General features: G+C 40.3%; 1 protein-coding gene across 1 annotated transcript in view; it reads left to right on the top strand.

Moving 5' to 3' along the window:
• Positions 1 to 16,524, top strand: part of LOC109873703 (atrial natriuretic peptide receptor 2) — a 46,595-nt gene extending 30,071 nt beyond the window's left edge. Inside the window, exons 13-22 of the mRNA XM_020465377.2 lie at positions 483 to 642; positions 766 to 921; positions 1,362 to 1,530; positions 3,073 to 3,219; positions 3,970 to 4,093; positions 12,826 to 12,894; positions 12,986 to 13,160; positions 14,403 to 14,501; positions 15,507 to 15,598; positions 15,990 to 16,524. Of these exons, the coding sequence (XP_020320966.1) occupies positions 483 to 642; positions 766 to 921; positions 1,362 to 1,530; positions 3,073 to 3,219; positions 3,970 to 4,093; positions 12,826 to 12,894; positions 12,986 to 13,160; positions 14,403 to 14,501; positions 15,507 to 15,598; positions 15,990 to 16,052 (1,254 nt within the window). The 3' untranslated portion in view covers positions 16,053 to 16,524. The remainder of the gene's footprint in view (positions 1 to 482; positions 643 to 765; positions 922 to 1,361; positions 1,531 to 3,072; positions 3,220 to 3,969; positions 4,094 to 12,825; positions 12,895 to 12,985; positions 13,161 to 14,402; positions 14,502 to 15,506; positions 15,599 to 15,989) is intronic.
• Positions 16,525 to 19,591: the final 3,067 nt, after the last annotated feature.

Genomic DNA, 19,591 nt, shown 5'->3' with positions numbered 1-19,591 from the left:
CCAGGTTGAAAACTTAGAAAGCAACATAATGACAACCTCGCTACAAAATTCCTTCCGCTTAATCAAATGTAATCATCCATGTATTTTCAAGAATTATTTTTAGCCTGCTCTAACAAAAGGGCTTTTTTATGTGGATCATGGAGGAAATTAACCAAATTGCTGTTAAAATAACAGTCCGTTAAGCTGTCAACAACAGGGACTTTCTAACAAGCAAAAGGCACTATAAGCCACATTCTGACATACGCTCCTACAAATATTAGACGTATACACGACAGTGCACTTTTTGTGTCCCCGTAGGAATTAGATTTCCCATGTGAAATGTACTACTTGAAACACTTAGCTCTGCAGAATTTCCATCACATTTCCATTTCGATCAAACTCAAAACCCATTATTTCCACATGATCAGATGTGTATGTTTTCATGTATGCTATACTGGAGGATATTTATTTTTGAACGGTCAATTTAATGCTTGCTCCGTCAGGGAATGAACTATCTTCACAACAGCTACATCGGCTCCCATGGAAATCTGAAGTCATCTAATTGTGTGGTGGACAGTCGATTTGTGTTGAAAATTACGGATTACGGCCTGGCCAGTTTCCGTTCATCATGTGAAAATGACGACTCGCACGCACTCTATGCAAGTAGGTCAACATTGCCAGCCGAGGTGATCACTTTGCCTTCTTCACCAATGGAAGAAAACTAAATGGAGGATTGGATAAAGGAGAAGATGCTCAGTGGTTCATGTGAGTTTGTTGTGTTTCTAGAGAAGCTGTGGACGGCCCCTGAGTTGTTGATCTACGACAGACACCCTCCACAGGGCACCCAGAAAGGAGACGTGTACAGCTTTGGCATCATACTACAGGAGATAGCCCTGAGGAATGGACCCTTCTATGTGGACGGCATGGATCTGAGCCCCAAAGGTAAAACTAATTATGCTAATAAATGCAGGTTGGCATTTATTGTAATGACTCATGTACTGGAGGCAGCTCTGCAGAGTGGTCACTAACTGGCACAGCCACAAAGTCATCAAATCTGATTTTAAACCTAACCTTAACCACTCTACTAACCCTAATGCCTAACCCTTAACATGAATTAAGACCAAAAAGACAAACTTTTTTGCCCCATTTCCTCCTTCATGCATGTTCCCTAATGCATAAAGAAAATCATCTTCCGGGTTGGACCACTCCAGTCCTTGGCTCAAGGGCTGCAGTACTGCTGGTTTCAGTTCTCCCTAGGACTTTATGGATCGATCAATTTCCTAGAGACTGCAGTGCGCACACACACGCACGCACACACACACACACACACACACACACACACACACACACACACTAACACTCCCCTATCTTGACTACTGCAGAGATAGTGCAGAAGGTGCGTAACGGCCAGAAGCCTTACTTCCGGCCCACCACAGACAACAGCTGCCACTGTGAGGAGCTGACCATCCTGATGGACAGCTGCTGGGCCGAGGACCCCGTCGAGCGGCCCGACTTTAGCCATATCAAGATCTACATCACCAAACTCAACAAGTGAGCACTGATCACCACCATGCCCCAAAATGGCTGCCTAGCTCCTCCATGTAGATCATATTTTCTTTGGATTTATTTTTATCAAGATGCTTGAAAAGGAAAATGGAGGAAATAATTGAAAGAAGTTGATATTATCAAGAGATGCTAGAAAAGGGAATAGCATTAATATAAATAAGATGAAAGAAAGTGGTGCTGCTTATCACACACAAATAATTTCAGATCAGAACGATAGGAAGTCTTCATCCTCCACAAATGTGGAGTTTATATTTATCTTGTTGTTCTTCATGGCCTACCCCATGCATTATTCAGATGCATATTTTGGTTTCTGTGTGGGTGCGTGTTCCCTTGAGCTGGGCAGACCTGTCACAGAAGGAGAAATATGTGATCTACCTGCTGATCAAAATCCAGAAAACCTTGAAGATGTGGAGTGAACTCTGCAACCAAGAAAACCAAGTGCTTTATGAGCTGTGGGAGGAAATCAGACCCTGGTGTTTGTTTTGTCACCGGATCAAGCTTTCAGGGCCATATTCCTTTTCCCTACAACACCCCCACTATCAGATGTGTCCCCTTGCTGCAGAACTGTTTTCATGTCATTCAACGCTTCTGTATTTCTTACAAGTACAAAGGCTGTTTGTTTTGGCGAGTTAGACGTACTCCGTTTGAATTCTGACCGTTGTGACAGGGAGATCACAACACAGGTTGTGGTTCATGATATTGACTGGTGGCTTGGCCGTGTGGCTCAAAGCAGGGCTCTGGATCGGTCTGTCTGTCACGTTAACATATAGCCACTTGCATCGCTAGCCTCAGTGATACTTCTGGCCAATTCCACTGGCCTGAGGTAAGAGAGACATGATTGATACCTCTCAGAAGCACTTCATTTCATTACGTAAATATAATTTATTGACGTAGTGGCTGATGGCGTGTTATTTTTGGTGTATGAAACCCTGGCTGAAGGACACAAGAACAAACAGGGTCTTTAGTAATCAGTGTCGTAAACGATCTGATGTAGCCCACATAAGGGGCTCTCACTTTGTGTATTACAAATGGCTGAATTCACTTCTCTGTAAGTGACCTTGATTACTATGATAACCATTCGGCTGGGTAAAGACTGTGAAATCTCTCCCCTCCTATGGGTCCTCAGTCCTCAGTGACAATCCTTATGATTCAGGGCCGGGGCCAGTCTATCGTGTACTTTAAGAGAGTAAGCTGTGTATCCTTCACATGATTACCCTTGATGCACTGCTATTTACCACCGTCTGTATGTGTTCCTCTACATGTGGGTGTATGATCTATGACCCATTAGAGATGTGGGAAAGATTCCAAACACTGAGTGTACAGTACTGGACAGCTACAGTATAGCCCTGAATGACTCAATCACTGTGCTGTATAGACAAAGGGTCTGAAAAGTACGACCATGAAGTCAGTTCTGAAATACGCATTGAATAGACCATATTAGGTGAGGTTAATGGAATGGGAAGATTTTTCATTTAGAATGTCAACAAATGAATGGGCATGTCATCTTTCTGTCTGTTTGTGTCACAGGGAGGGAAGTACTAGCATTCTGAACAACCTGCTGTCCAGGATGGAGCAGTACGCCAACAACCTGGAGAACCTGGTAGAGGAACGAACGCAAGCCTACCTGGAGGAGAAGAGAAAAGCCGAAAATCTACTTTACCAGATCTTGCCACAGTCAGAATAATTATTATTTGGATTCTCCTCTTGCACTATTATGTTTATACATCTGAACTTCTGATTATCAAACAGAGAAAATTAGACTATTTCCTGTGTTGTGCCGTTCCACCTATTCATTGTTTAAATTCCACGGCGTGGAATAGTGCATCAGCTTTCACTTCTATCTCACACTTTTTTTAAATATACACATTTACAGTTACGTAAGCAGAGAGGAGATGAAAGGGCAAGGCAAGATGGGAGCTGACAAGCAAACTTCTCATTAACCAGAACTAGGAGGAGAAATGTGATAGGGGGGTTAAGCACCTCTGATAATACGAAAGCAGCAAATGACAAGCCATGTCCTCAGTCTATTTAAGCTGTCTGTCTCAGTGGTGTAGTCACACTCATTTACCATCCCATTGTCTGCCCAAATGTCTCCCCCCAACTTTAAGCCCTTTTGACAGGCAGAAAAGGGCCTGAGAAAACGGAGCGATACCTTCTCTCACTGCAGAATTCAGCCTATTTGACCAGAGTCCTGGGTTAACCTAGCTACTAGTGCTACACTGTGCCTCTGGCTCTTTAATGTAATTACTGTACTTGAAAATATTCATGGAAAGGAAGTGATACTGTTAGGATCTGCTTATACTATAACTTCCCTTATTCATTGTGGACCGTAGCTGCCAAGCTTACTGTCACTGTTGATTCATAGGTCTGTATTAGCATTTCACTCTGCATATTTTTACTACATTTGTGTTCTCTTATCCACAGCTCAGTAGCAGAGCAGCTAAAGCGAGGGGAGACAGTCCAAGCGGAGGCATTTGACAGTGTGACAATCTACTTCAGTGACATTGTGGGCTTCACATCAATGTCAGCTGAGAGTACACCACTGCAGGTAAACAACTGTCTGTAGAGATATCCACTACTAACCAACATCAGATACATACCTTACACAATGGTATTCAAACTTTCTTATCGGGAGCCTCATTTTTATTTTTTTTGCTATAATTTCTTGGGACCCCACCCCAAATCAAATGACTCATAAATAAAATCGGTAGATTAAAATTTTTACATCAAAAAATGATCATTTTCTTCTCTCTTATAAGAGAGCCAATAAATACATTTACTTATTTGTCTATCTTTCATATATATATATATATATGTGTGTGTGTGTGTGTGTGTGTGTTATTTGTTTTTTAAATGTGTCGACCCCGACTTTGAATACCATATGTATGTGCAGTTAGTTTTGCTAAGTAAAATGCACTCAATATTTATTGAGTCAAAGTATTAATTCACCGTGGGAAATTAGACTTCAAATCAAATTTTATTTGTCACATACACATGGTTAGCAGATGTTAATGCGAGTGTAGCGAAATGCTTGTGCTTCCAGTTTCGACAATGCAGTAATAACCAACAAGTAATCTAACTAACAATTCCAAAACGACTGTCTTATACATGCAAGTGTAAGGGGATAAAGAATATGTACATAAAGATATATGAATGAGTGATGGTACAGAGTGGCATAGGCAAGATACAGTAGATGGTATCGAGTACAGTATATACATATGAGATGAGTATGTAAACAAAGTGGCATAGTTAAAGTGGCTAGTGATACATGTATTACATAAAGATGCAGTAGATGATATAGAGTGCAGTATATACGTATACATATGATATGAATAATGTAGGGTATGTAAACATTATATTAGGTAGCATTGTTTAAAGTGGCTAGTGATATATTTTACATTTCCCATCAATTCCCATTATTAAAGTGGCTGGAGTTGAGTCAGTGTCAGTGTCAGTGTTAGTGTCAATAGTGTCAGTGTCAATATTAGTGGTGGCTGTTTAACAGTCTGATGGCCTTGAGATAGAAGCTGTTTTTCAGTCTCTCGGTCCCAGCTTTGATGCACCTGTACTGACCTCGCCTTCTGGATGATAGCGGGGTGAACAGGCAGTGGCTCGGGTGGTTGTTGTCCTTGATGATCTTTTATGGCCTTCCTGTAACATCGGGTGGTGTAGGTGTCCTGGAGGGCAGGTAGTTTGCCCCCGGTGATGCGTTGTGCAGACCTCACTACCCTCTGGAGAGCCTTACGGTTGTGGGCGGAGCAGTTGCCGTACCAGGCGGTGATACAGCCTGCCAGGATGCTCTCGATTGTGCATCTGTAGAAGTTTGTGAGTGCTTTTGGTGACAAGCCGAATTTCTTCAGCCTCCTGAGGTTGAAGAGGCGCTGCTGCGCCTTCTTCACGATGCTGTCCGTGTGGGTGGACCAATTCAGTTTGTCTGTGATGTGTATGCCGAGGAACTTAAAACTTGCTACCCTCTCCACTACTGTTCCATCGATGTGGATAGGGGGGTGTTCCCTCTGCTGTTTCCTGAAGTCCACAATCATCTCCTTAGTTTTGTTGACGTCGAGTGTGAGGTTATTTTCCTGACACCACACTCCGAGGGCCCTCACCTCCTCCCTGTAGGCCGTCTCGTCGTTGTTGGTAATCAAGCCTACCACTGTTGTGTCGTCCGCAAACTTGATGTTTGAGTTGGAGGCGTGCGTGGCCACGCAGTCGTGGGTGAACAGGGAGTACAGGAGAGGGCTCAGAACGCACCCTTGTGGGGCCCCAGTGGATCAGCGGGGTGGAGATGTTGTTGCCTACCCTCACCACTTCCTGTATGGGTGGCGTTTATATTTATTGAACCTTTTATTTAACTAGGCAAATCAGTTAAGAACTAATTCTTATTTACAATGACGACCTACCCCGGCCAAACCGGACGACATTGGGCCAATTGAGCACCGCCCTATGGGACTCTCAATCAAAGCGGGTTGTGATACAGCCTGAAATCGAACCAGGGTCTGTAGTGGCGCCTCTAGCACTGAGATGCAGTGCCTTAGACCGCTGCGCCACTCGGGAGGATAAGAATGTTGTAACCGAAAGGTCGCTGGTTCTAATCCCGAGCCGACTAGGTAAAAAAATCAAGTTGATGTGCCCTTGAGCAAGGCATTTAACCCTAACTGCTCCTCTAAGTCGCGTTGGATAAAAGTGTCTGCTAAATGACTACAATGTCAACTCTCTCCCAAGACACTCCGAGGTAGCTGACATGAAAGTTTAAATATATGCTGATCCAAAAGCTCATTATAAGAAAAGAAGAGAATGTGAAGAGGAGCTTCTTTGTCACTTACGTAACCTCACAGAGCCTATTAGAGCACCTACCGTATGTCTCCTAGTATAAAGCATTCCCACACTGAGGCCACAACTCAAAATAGTACTGAGAGCTGAGAGCATATTGACGCATTGTTGAGTCACTGGATGCCATAGCTGCAATGGAATTTCTTTCTCAGATGAAGAAGATTTCAAGACCACTCATATCATTGAGAGACTCCCTTCAACAGGGTCTAAATGTACTGTACGAGGATGAAAGGCCGATGGGATGGTTGTAATGGTCTCAATGGTTTTACGTGCAGTGCCCCAACATGTTATTTTTTCCCCCAAACATTTTGGTCATTCAGAACTCTGAAATGTATCCAGAGGAACCAGGTTTTTTTCTTGATGCAACTTGTTCCTGGAATGAAGATGGTGTTTACTGGAGTGTTTCTTCTAAAGTTGTGAAGATACTTTACAGCAGCGATTCTACACGGGTGTGTTGCGGGAGGCTTTGAGTGGCTTGCGGGTGTCAGTAAAAAAAAACATAATAATTTTTTAAATACTGCATTCTGAATTGAATCAACGTAAATCAAGTAGAAAGTGTGTAGAAATGATGAGGTTACTTTTTTAAATAATTTGATTTAGAGAACAAAAAGTCTTCAATCACAATATTTTCAATATAGTGCTGTTAGCAGTACTATTTTGGTTAATTTTGTGGTCTCAAGCCAGTAAGTTTATTAACATTCTTTATCATGAATACGGGCAAAATTGTATTAAAATTGCAAAATTGTATTAAAATTGCAAAATTGTATTATTGACAATGAAAGAGGTGGGAATGTTGTTCCCTTGCGGCTCCCTTGGGGCGGCAGGGTAGCCTAGTGGTTAGAGCGTTGGACTAGTAACTGGAAGGTTGCAAGTTCAAATCCCCGAGCTGACTAGGTACAAATCTGTCGTTCTGCCCTTGAACAGGCAGTTAACCCACTGTTCCTAGGCTGTCATTGAAAATAAGAATTTGTTCTTAACTGACTTGCCTAGTTAAATAAAGGTAAAATAAAAAAATTGTCATGTAATTGCTACATTTACTATCTGTGTAGCATAAAAATTTGTTTTCCAGATTGTATTTTGGCAATTATTTTTCATGATGTGATTATTGTATCGCAACTGAGACAAACTGGTTCAATTTGGGTTCTGAGGCAAAACCAGTTGAAGGACCACTGTTTTTTTTTTACACAGACTGATCAATTCTATACATCCAGCAGAAAGCTACTTACAAGAACAGTCATACATCTACCTTTCAGCAAATGAATGTTCATATAGCCCAGAGCTAAGAATCCATCCACTAGCTTTTAGTAGCAGTGTAATACAGTATATTGAATGTCAGTTATTCTACCCATGATTTTCAGGTCACGGATCTATTTAATTAAGACTACAGAACACAGAGTATTCTTTAACATTAGTGTGGCTTTGAGGTTCAGGTATCTCATCAACCATTTAGTGCTCTATTTAGTTAACATACAGTACCAGTCAAACGTTTGGACACACATACTCATTCATAGGGTTTTCTTTATTTGTACTATTTTCTACATTGTAGAATAATAGTGAAGACACCAAAACTATGAAATAACACATGGAATCATGTAGTAACCAAAAAGGTGTTAGTTAAAACATATTTTAGATTCTTCAAAGTAGACACCCTTTGCCTTTGACAGCGTTGCACAGTCTTGGCATTCTCTCAACCTGCTTCACCTGGAATGCTTTTCCAACAGTCTTGAAGGAGTTCCCACATATGCTGAGCACTTGTTGGCTGCTTTTCCTTCAATCTCCGGTCCAAATCATCCCAAACCATCTCAATTGGGTTGAGGTCGGGTGATTGTGGAGGCCAGGTCATCTGATGCAGCACTACATCACTTTCCTTCTTAGTCAAATAGCCCTTACACAGCCTGGAGGGGTGTTGGGTCATTGTCCTGTTGAAACACAAGTGATAGTCCCACTAAGCACAAACCAGATGGGATGGCGTATCGCTGCAGAATGCTGTGGTAGCCATGCTGGTTAACTGTGCCTTGAATTCTAAATAAATCACTGACCATGTCACCAGCAAAGCACCATCACACCACCTCCTCCATGCTTCATGCAAAGATAATACATTCACCTACTCTGTGTTTCACAAAGACACAGCGGTTGGAACAAAAATCTCAAATGGAACGAAAAATGTCTATTGTTCGTGTTTCTTGGCCCAAGCAAGGCTTCTTCTTATTGGTGTCTTTTAGTAGTGGTTTCTTTGCAGCAATTTGACCATGAAGGCCTGATTTTCACAGTCTCCGCTGAACAGTTGATATTGAGATGTCTGTTACTTGAACTCTGTGAAACATTTATTTGGACTGCAGTTTCTGAGGCTGGTAACTCTAATGAACGTATCCTCTGCAGCAGAGGTAACTAAGGTCTTCCTTTGCTGTGGCGGTCTTCATGAGAGCCAGTTTCATCATAGCGCTTGATGGTTTTTGCGACTGCACTTGAAGAAACTTTACATTTTCCGTATTGACGAACCTTCATGTCTTAAAGTAATGATGGACTGTTGTTTCTCTGTGCTTATTTGAGCTGTTCTTGCCATAATATGGACTTGGTCTTTTACCAACTTGGGCAATCGTATATATACCACCCCTACCTTGTCACCACACAACTGATTGGCTCAAACGCATTAATGAAAGAAATTCCACAAATTAACTTTTAACCATGCACACCTGTTAATTGAAATGCATTCCAGGTGACTACCTCATGACGCTGGTTGAGAGAATGCCATGAGTGTGCATACAGTAGCTGTCATCAAAGCAAAGGGTATATGCTGTTACTGACAACTTACATCAGCCCCGTAAACTGTGGAAAATTTTAAAGGACATTGGCTTAAAAAATCCCCATAAGGTAAAATCCTGTAGTATTGGCCTGGATATTAATGATGTTTTATGTTATGACCAGGCACAGCTTGCAAATTATTTTAACACATTTTTTACTATAGCCTCATCTCTGGTTAAGAAGTTACCCATCTGCTCTGGACACTGGCCAGTCTTTCATTAATAACTTTTACCATTGCAAAGGTATCACAAATTATTTGCACAAACAAAGCAACTGGCTGGATAATCTTCCTGCCAAGAATCATAAAGGATAGTGCTTTTGTCAATGCTAAAATGATAACACATATTGTAAACCTTTCTATTAGTAGTGGTACATTTCCCAAGGATCTCAAAATAGCCCGGTTGGTTCCACTCCACAAGAAGAGCAGTAAAACAAATGTAGGAATCTACAGGCCTGTGTCAATCCTTAGCAACTCATCCAAAGTTATTGAGAGATTTATTTTTAATCAACTTGAGGGATACCTTCTTGAGCACAAACTACTTTATAATCTACAATCTGGCTTTACAATAGCTCATTCCACTGATACTTGCCTTATCCACCTTTTTGACCACATTAAAAATCGCAAAAGTAAACAGTACTGCGAGGAGCACTTTTTTCCATACAGGCATTTGTCTATGTAATAGCCTTCCCTTGGAGATCAAGCAAATAAAAAGTAGAAATTGCTTTAAAAAGCAGGCATCGTTGTCTAATTTGGTGAAGGTTGTCTAAGTAAGGGAAACTACCCCACTGCCCCTTGTGCCCCTAATGCTGGTTTGGTGTATTTATTTGAAGGATCGATACGATGTGCAGTTAATAGATTGTTATAATGTGAAATGAATATGGTTGATTTTTAAGGTTAGGGAGAAGTGCAGTGAAAAGTGACACTTTTTAGGATATCAATATACATGAATGTATTTATGGTTGTTTTATATTTTTGTCTTCTCTTTTAATCGTGTTATTGTTTTACCATCAAGGACCACTTTGGAAATAAGCATTTGAATTAATACTTTGATATCCTCTGGGTCCACTTTGTTGTAAATGTCTGTAGCTCAAAATAAATTGAATTAAATTCAAAAAGGTGGCTGCTTTTGAAGAATCTCAAATATTAAATATGTTTTGATTTGTTTAATACTTGTCTGGTTACTACATGATTCCATATGTGTTATTTCATAGTTTTGATGTCTTCACTATTATTCTACAATGTAGAAAATAGTAATAAAAAATGAAATAATAATATTGAATGAGTATGTGTGTCCAAACTTTTGACTGGTACTGTATATAATTAAATATTAGATTAAGTCGAAATGGTTTAACAAATAATGATACGCCCATCTGAAACTTCAACTACAGATAACAAACAGATCACTGAACATTTCGAATCCCCCATACCTTCTCCACTATGCAATCTGGTTTCCGAGCGGGTCATGGATGCACCTCAGCCACACTCAAGATCCTAAACGATATCATAGCCGCCATCGTTAAAAGACAATACTGTGCAGCCATCTTCATCGACCTGGACAATGCTTTCGACTCAAATGTCAATCACTGCATTTTTATTGGCCGAATCAACAGCCTTGGTTTCTCAAATGACTGCCTCGCCTGGTTCACCAACTACTTCTCAGACAGAGTTCAGTGTGTCAAATCGAAGGGCCTGTTGTTCGAACCTCTGGTAGTCTCTATGGGGGTGCCACAGGGTTAAATTCTTGGGCCGACTCTTTTCTCTGTATACATCAATGATGTCGCTCTTGCCGCTGGTGATTCTCTGATCCACCTCTACGCAGATGACACCATTCTGTATACTTCTGGCCCTTTTTTGGACACTGTGTTAACAAACCTCCAAACGAGCTTCAATGCCATACAACGCTCCTTCCGCGACCTGCAACTGCTCTTAAATGCAAGTAAAACTAAATGCACGCTCTTCAACCGATCGCTGCCCGCACCCGCCCGCCCGTCTAACATCACTACTCTGGACGTTTCTGACTTAGAATATGTGGACAACTACAAATACCTAGGTGTCTGGTTAGACTGTAAATCCTCCTTCCAGACTCACATTAAGCATCTCCAATCCAAAATTAAATCTAGAATCGGCTTCCTATTCCGCAACACAGGATCCTTCACTCATGCTGCCAAACATAAAAACGGACTATCCTACCGATCCTTGACTTCGGCAATGTAATTTACAAAATAGCCTCCAACACTATACTCAGCAAATTGGATGCAGTCTATCACAGTGCCATCCATTTTGTCACCAAAGCCCAATATACTACCCACCACTGCGACCTGTATGCTCTCGTTGGCTGGTCCTCGCTTCATATTCGTCGCCAAACCCACTGGCTCCAGGTCATCTATAAGTCTTCGCTAGGTAAAGCCCCGCCTTATCTCAGCTCACTGGTCACCATAGCAGCACATGCTCCAGCAGGTATATTTCACTGGACATCCCCAAAGCTCAACTCCTCCTTTGGCCACCTTTCCTTCCAGTTCTCTGCTGCCAATGACTGGAACGAATTGCAAAAATCACTGAAGCTAGAGTCTTTTCTCCCTCACCAACTTTAAGCATCAGCTGTCAGAGCAGCTTACCAATCATTGCACCTGTTCACAGCCCATCTGTAAATAGCCCACCCAACTACCTCATCTCCATATTGTTATTTTTTTTTCTTCTACTTTGCACCCCAGTATCTCTACTTGCACATTCATCTTCTGCACTATCTATCACTCCAGTGTTTAATTGCTAAATTGTAATTATTTTGTCACTATGTCCTATTTATTGCCTTACCTCCCTAATCTTACTACATTTTCACACACTGTATATAGATTTTTCTATTGTGTTATTGACTGTACATTTGTTTATCCCATGTGTAACTCTGTGTTCTTTGTGTCATACTGCTTTTCTTTATCTTGGCCAGGTCGCAGTTGTAAATGAGAACTTGTTCTCAACTGGCTTACCTGGTTATATAAAGGTGAAATAAAGAATGTATAAACTAGCACTGAAATAGTTTTCTGAACCCCATTTCTCTCTCCATGAGCACACTGAATCTCCTAACTAATAGCTACTCAGGGGCATTACAATTGTGAAACAGTCGTTTGACGAATGAGAACATGAAACACTTCATATCTCTTTTTGAATAAACAGCTGATATTTTACGTAATTATTTATCTTAAAATTCTGAATCCTTTTTTTGAAAATGTGTTCCCAGTATTTAGTCTGTTGCATTGTTTTACTCATGCAAATGCATTTCTCAGTAATCTGAGGTTCTGGGAACTGGCCCAAGGCGGGGGAACAGACAGACATATTTTCATCTGACTGGGGGAACCATTGGGAGTTCATGCAGAACCACATCTCCGTCAATCACAGGGGCAAACCAAATGGAACATGCCTCATGAACGCACAAAGTGGAATTTACTATCTTTGGACACTTTATTTGAAATTGCTTCGTTTCACAAAAGTTTGCCACTAGCTAAATAAGTATTTCTGAAATAGAGACTGAGGGAGCAGAAGAGTAACGGTAATATGCTTTTAGTGGTGGTGTTTCTGACAGTTTTAACCGTGAACAACTGTTTCTAGTTTACCTGAGTACTGTACCTAAAGTATTTCTGAATTCTCCGTAGGTTGTGACGGTGCTGAATGATCTTTACACCTGCTTTGATGCCATCATCGATAATTTTGATGTGTACAAGGTAAGTCGGAGTAATCATGTTTTTCGTTTATTTTCAACCAGTGATATAATCACCTGTTTTACCTGCTGACATGTTGTCATGTATATCTCAGGTGGAGACCATTGGTGATGCGTACATGGTGGTGTCAGGGCTTCCGGTAAGGAATGGTAAACTCCACGCAAGAGAGATCGCTGGGATGTCATTAGCCTTACTAGAACAGGTGAAAACATTCAAGATTCGACACAGACCCCAAGACCAGCTACGGCTAAGGATAGGAATCCACACAGGTATCATTTCACATGGAGTTTGGAATTATTGTTAAAATGTGTTATGCTTAACTACTGTTGGAAGCTGGCAGTTTAAAAAAAAATGTTTGTGTCCAGTTGAATTAATCTGTGTCTTTGGACACTGCCCAATCCTTCTCCCTTATCCTTGGCTTCTACATAGTTACCGCCTAAAATACTTGAATAAATCATAAAAGTTCAATCTTTCAATACCTCCTAAATGTTATATGATCTGCCCCCTAGCCATTGTCAGTTTATTTAATTCTATGACAAATAGCTTAAATCAGGTAAGGGCAACTTTGATGGAGGTGGGGGCCACAAAAAAATGTTACTCATGAGGGGCTGCAGTGCTTCATGGGTTTTAAAGTACATTTCCTGCAATTGTACTTGTTTTGCCATTGGGCGTGGAGAAGATATTGCAATTTTCTAACTCATTTCATGCAATTCTACACATTTTGCCATAGGGTGGAGGAAAATGTTTGCAGTTTTTAATATGATAACTGACTACAAGTTTAGATAGCTGGCCGCTAGACTAACTTACCAATACATTTTTTTTTGCTGATATGGGCTAATTATGTGATCGCTGATGCACAACCATGTTTTGAAAAGGCACATTCTATTATTCTAACTCTCAACAGTAAGTTGAGACCCCTATTGAGTAAAAATGTTTAAATGATAAAACATTTTATTTTTATCACTATTGCAAATAGTCGACTAGCCAAGAACTCATCTGTGATTTAATTGCCCACTTACGTATCCTGTCTATTCCTGCTTCATGATCGCATAGGGCTTTTGCTCAGTCATTTTTATAAACTGTTATGACCGTTGATTACAATATCTAGGTTTCAGGACATACTGTATTTCAGTTAAGAAATCTCTGGCAATTTCTCCAGTATTGACAATATTTGAACAAGTACAGGCGGATCAGGTCAAGCTTTTCTGTTTTTTTTTTTTTGTCCATTAGCTCTCGGACATTATCTCATGCAGGCAGAATGTACAGTATATTCTTATCCAAACACATGACATGAACATCACTGATAGGTCTTTCAACAGTCTGCGTGGGAGGTGCTCAATCCCATCATTTTTTGCATGCGTTGTTTGAGTTCAATCTAATCTTTCATGCTTTTTAAGTACACTTAACTTATCATGTGAGGTTCTGGTAATGAAAGAAATGCTACTTTATCTAAATGATGGTTTTCCATGGAGTATATTTCCAGTATAATTCACTGCCTTTCTTCTGTTCAGGACCTGTCTGTGCTGGGGTGGTGGGTCTGAAAATGCCCAGATATTGTTTATTTGGAGATACTGTCAACACAGCGTCTCGGATGGAATCGAATGGAGAGGGTGAGTGTCAGATTCGGATCTCTGTTGTTCTATTTTAGTGGCTGTCAGTGCTTTTTAAATAAATAAATATTTGAACGAAATGCTGCTGCATGGAACAATGGTCACATTCTAGAATTCAATTGGGGAAAAATAAACATGTTTCAGTTGACACACTGACTACTAAGTACTCATTATTTGTTATTTATGTGGTATTTGCTCGGATTTGGATTTTGTGGTTGTTCGTCCTCCGAGTATTCCCTGTTGTATTGGTCTCATGCAATGGTGTTGTGAAAGACTGGTTCACCGTCATTATTTGTCTTAACTAAACCTGACTGATATCTTGTGTCTGAGAGTCCATGACCATCCAATTGTACAAATTGCAGACTAGCTCTTTGCACGTACATCCCTGTAAGAAACGTAAACGTCAAGGGATGCATAAAGTAGACAGGGAATGGGATATTTATAGTCACAAAGCAACAGACAGGATGGAGGTTGTCATCGTAGTTTAAGAGTGATTATCTGGACTGCTATTACTGGCAGCTGTTCTTAACTGGTGTGGTGGTAGGGAGCCACTGTGTTGTGCCAGCCAGGAGGTTTTGTGAGTGACTCATCACGTTATTGATTAACCCACTCCCTTCCTGCCCATTTCCTGCTATGTGCTTTCACGTCCATTGATAAATAGTTAATAACACTTATACCCATGTCACATCCGTAGTGATAAAACTGTATACCATCAAATATCCTATAGTGGTAGGAATCACCTCTGGGACTGCACTGTCCACAGTTGTTTCTAGGCACTATATCCATAGCACCAGGAAGGAATTTCACTGTTCATTTCTACTTTTGACCACCTAACATAGACAGATCTACTTGGTTAACGTACAGTATGCGTGTCTATTATGATTGTTATTGTCTGCCCCGGTGCATATGGCAGAGGGTAAATGCTTGCATGTAATACAACTGGGTGTCACTCCCTGCAAAACACTCACTGTGATGTGTCTCTTGTCTCATTGATGTGTTTCACAGCCTTGAGGATCCACCTCTCCTCAGCCACCAAAGAAGTGCTGGATGAGTTTGGCTATTTTGATCTCCAGTTAAGAGGAGACGTGGAAATGAAGGTGAGGCCACGAAGAGGAATGAATGTGTTGTCAGCGTTGTCTTAAAGGCTTCACGCATTGAGTATGAAGGAATATGAATGAATGGTAAATGTGGTCTTGTGATTCCCATCCTGTTTATTCTATCTCTTGGTGGAAGAATGCATTGCATGTCAGTAGATGTGGAGCTTACGAGTGTCGTGAAGAAAAGATGTCCGTGCTCTCCTGTCAAAATGAAAGAGAACCATAATATCTGGTTATGTGGAGTAGTAATACACTCTAGGGATGTCAGATGGGTTCTAAACAGAACCTGCAGATGTCAGGGTCACCCTTTAAGGAAGAGAAGCCCTTTTGTGTAGACATCACTCCCACTCGTCTCCATTGATGACACCTATTGATTTCTGTGTTTTTCCAGGGCAAAGGCAAAATGAGAACCTATTGGCTTCAGGGGGAGAAGACTGACGTGTACGTTATTTGAGAGGCGCTGCTGTACTCACATTGGAGCCAACCACACAGGAGGCTACACAGTGGCACAGCCAGCCACTGCTTTATTTGTTTTAGAATAAGTCCTAAAGGTGATAAACTCCTAAAGTACGAAAAGAAGGGATGTTTAAAGGTATGTTTAATACCTGTGTACGGTAACTGCAAAAAGTTGTAAAGATGTTTTGTATGAAGAATCTTTCTGTCCTGAGAGTGAGTACTTTTCGATGATGATGAATTCATATTTTTTTGTGCTTTATATCAAGATTTGTATAATGTGTTTGGAAGTCAATGATGTATTAATAGTCCATACAGCGTTCATAACAGATGGGCACAGTGTAATGATCAATGTCAATGCAGAGGTTAGAGTTCCACAGTGATGTCATACAGTACAAGATGATATATGTATATATGTACATCCAAGATATTGTAAGATATTTTGTTCAATAAACGGAGTAAAACACAACAAATCATTATTCAGAGAATATTATTTATGTTTTAACCTAGTGTGTTTTCATAGTCCTGTGTGGGTCTGTGCACTGCACTGTTAATGTCCTTTTGATCAAAACATTTCATGATTTAGTATTGTTTACAAAACAATAACACTTTGAAGTGTCATGATTGACGGTATAAGGGGGACATTCCTTGTAGCCAGCTAATTACTTATTTCTGGCTGCATGTCAGAACTTTTAGAACTGGGCCATATTCCCCTGATAATGCTTAACCAAATATTTTCTTTTAGATTTAACTCCTACTGAATTAAGTTTCCTTATGCCGTCCTCTAAAAATGTAAGAACTTTCTTGAATGATTTGTCTTTTTTAAGAATGAAAGTGTATGCTATTCAGTTGAAGGGAAATCCAACCAATTGTATGCACACAGCATAACCTGTTGGGAATCTTGAACGGGCCCATCTGTTGAAATTGCTATGGTACCTTAGAGAGCCTGAATTGTAATTTTAGCGTACCACTTTAATATATTGCATTTCACAAATGAATTAACAGAAGTTATGCCAAGCTAATTAGTGTTACATTTTTCTTTATTTTATTAAACCAAAGGCCCATGATACAATCATCCATAGCCTAGTATTTGCATTGTCTGACAGTGTTACAAACCTCCAATTAAATCTTTGAACACCAGCATATGCACCATTGAGAAAAATCCTGTCTTTTCACATTGCAACGTTGTCAAAAACTGCACATTTAAAAGCACGTACAATGAACTGTTTTGCATGTCAAAGATGAGAAGAAGCTCATTCAAAAGCAACAGTTAATCAAGAAATGACAGCCAATATCAGGGGGTGCAGGATGCAGTTGTGTTAAGCTGCAATGACATCACCAGTCCATTATCACCTGTGGCATGGCATCATGTGTGTCTCTTCATCTCTGCAGGGAACAGCTTCCCTCTGGGCCTGAGTCGTAATTACCGCCCACCCACTCCCCTCAGCTCTACTGCCACACTGAATGTGCCCGTTAGCAAGTCGCACAATGAAGTGAGGAGGTGGTGGGTCCCTTAACAGTACTAAATGTTCAGCCGCTACAATTCACTTATCAACCAAGTAACAGTGTCTCATAAGACTATAATCACTTATGTTTCCCTTTCAGGGAGTGTACAATTTGCTCGTCTGTACGTGTGTGCGTATAAATTTACAATTTATTTGCCATAGACTGACTTTTACTGTAGAATTAATTAATGATAAATGTTACTTATTGTTGAGTCAACAAGGGCTCCTGGTTTTATCTTTTTGAAGCGAGGACGAAGAATTTCACTAGCATTTTTGTATGCTGCTTGGGAGGATAGACAACAACAACTTAGAAGTGAGCTTTCGATGGGGAATGCACTGACTGAATTTGCACTGCAGGTATGTTCACAATTGGTCCCTGACAAAAGCACCACATCCATTTTAAGCAGAGCAGTATTCCCTTTCACAGGGGAATACAGTGATGTAAGTACTGTAATACATCATTTATAAACCTAAACAGAGGTACATTTATGGATAGATCAACATACATTATTAATCTAACCAAGGGGAAAATGAGTAGTCACTTTTACTCAAAGAAGGGAATATTTACATAATCACATTTAATTTAAATTAGGTGGCAATATATTTCACTTGGCAGTAAGTAGCTAAATGGCATCTGTTTCAGACACCAATTGTTTCCCCATCTAATCCCATGAGGTACTGAAATGTTTGGGAAAAAAGCTGCATAAATGTAGTCTAAAATTACTTGTTGCCATAGCTACCTCCTCCTAATCTCTGCTGAAAGGGAGAGGAGAGAGTAACACCATGTAAAATTGTCCTCTGATCAACAGAACACGTATTTGAATCGAGCCCTGCTCTCTGATGTAAGGTGGCTGCATGAACATCAGTATGTCTGACATCGGTACAGTGGAGGCTTCTGTGTGCCTCTCTTGTTCCTAAAGGTGGATAAACAGTTTCCTCGTCTAAGAAAATGTCTGGCTTCTGTCATTTGTCGAAGGTCAATAGCCAGATCAATTTTTGCCTAGCGCAGGAGAAAGAGGAAAATGTTGCTTTCTGTTGTTCAGCAGTGCTCAATTGTAGTAATTTGGGGTTGCAAAATGAGACCGCATAAGTGGAGTAAAAATAACCTACATGCAAAAATAACAGCATGAACAAACAGAGATAATTGTATTGATACAAAGCCCTGGTATGAATAAAAAGATAACAACTGTAATTCAACAAGGAGATAATAACCCTGGGATATAGTCACAATCCAATGCCTTTCATCTGTCTAGTTGTGTTAAATCATGTGCAGAACTTACACAAATCATAAGAACATGATTAAGCATTATTAAGGCTTTCAATGAAATTGCGATCTAGAATGTATTCTCACTAATGTTTTATTGTATTGTATCTACATAATTGCTTGGCTATGGAACCACTGCAGTGGAGCAAATGCTTGATGAACAAAAGTTATACCATATGCGGTACAGAGACTTGACATAATTTGTCTTATATAGCATAGTGGAAACAATTTAATATCACTGTTCATAAAATGCATGATATGTCTTTGAGGAAAAGATTATGATTATTAGAAAGCAAATTACGGACTCCTCTTTAAATCTGCGTATTCCTTCAAAGCTCAGTTGTCCTGAGTCTGCACAACTCTCCCAGGACCTAGGATCAAGAGAGACGCTCAAGTGTTTTAGTAATATATCTCTTGACACAATGATGAAAATAATCATGAACTCTAAACCTTCAAGCTGCATACTGGACCCTATTCCAACTAAACTACTGAAAGAGCTGCTTCCTGTGCTTGTCCCTCCTATGTTGAACATAATAAACGGCTCTCTATCCACCGGATGTGTACCAAACTCACTAAAAGTGGCAGTAATAAAGCCTCTCTTGAAAAAGCCAAACCTTGATCCAGAAAATATAAAAAACTATCGGCCTATATCGAATCTTCCATTTCTCTCAAACATTTTAGAAAAGGCTGTTGCGCAGCAACTTACTGCCTTCCTGAAGACAAACAATGTATACGAAATGCTTCAGTCTGGTTTTAGATCCCATCATAGCA

This window comes from Oncorhynchus kisutch, linkage group LG29 (genome assembly GCF_002021735.2).
Source record: "Oncorhynchus kisutch isolate 150728-3 linkage group LG29, Okis_V2, whole genome shotgun sequence".
Lineage (NCBI taxonomy): Eukaryota > Metazoa > Chordata > Actinopteri > Salmoniformes > Salmonidae > Oncorhynchus > Oncorhynchus kisutch.
The sequence above is the reverse complement of the archived record's forward strand: the minus strand, read 5'-3'. Positions and strand labels throughout refer to the sequence as shown.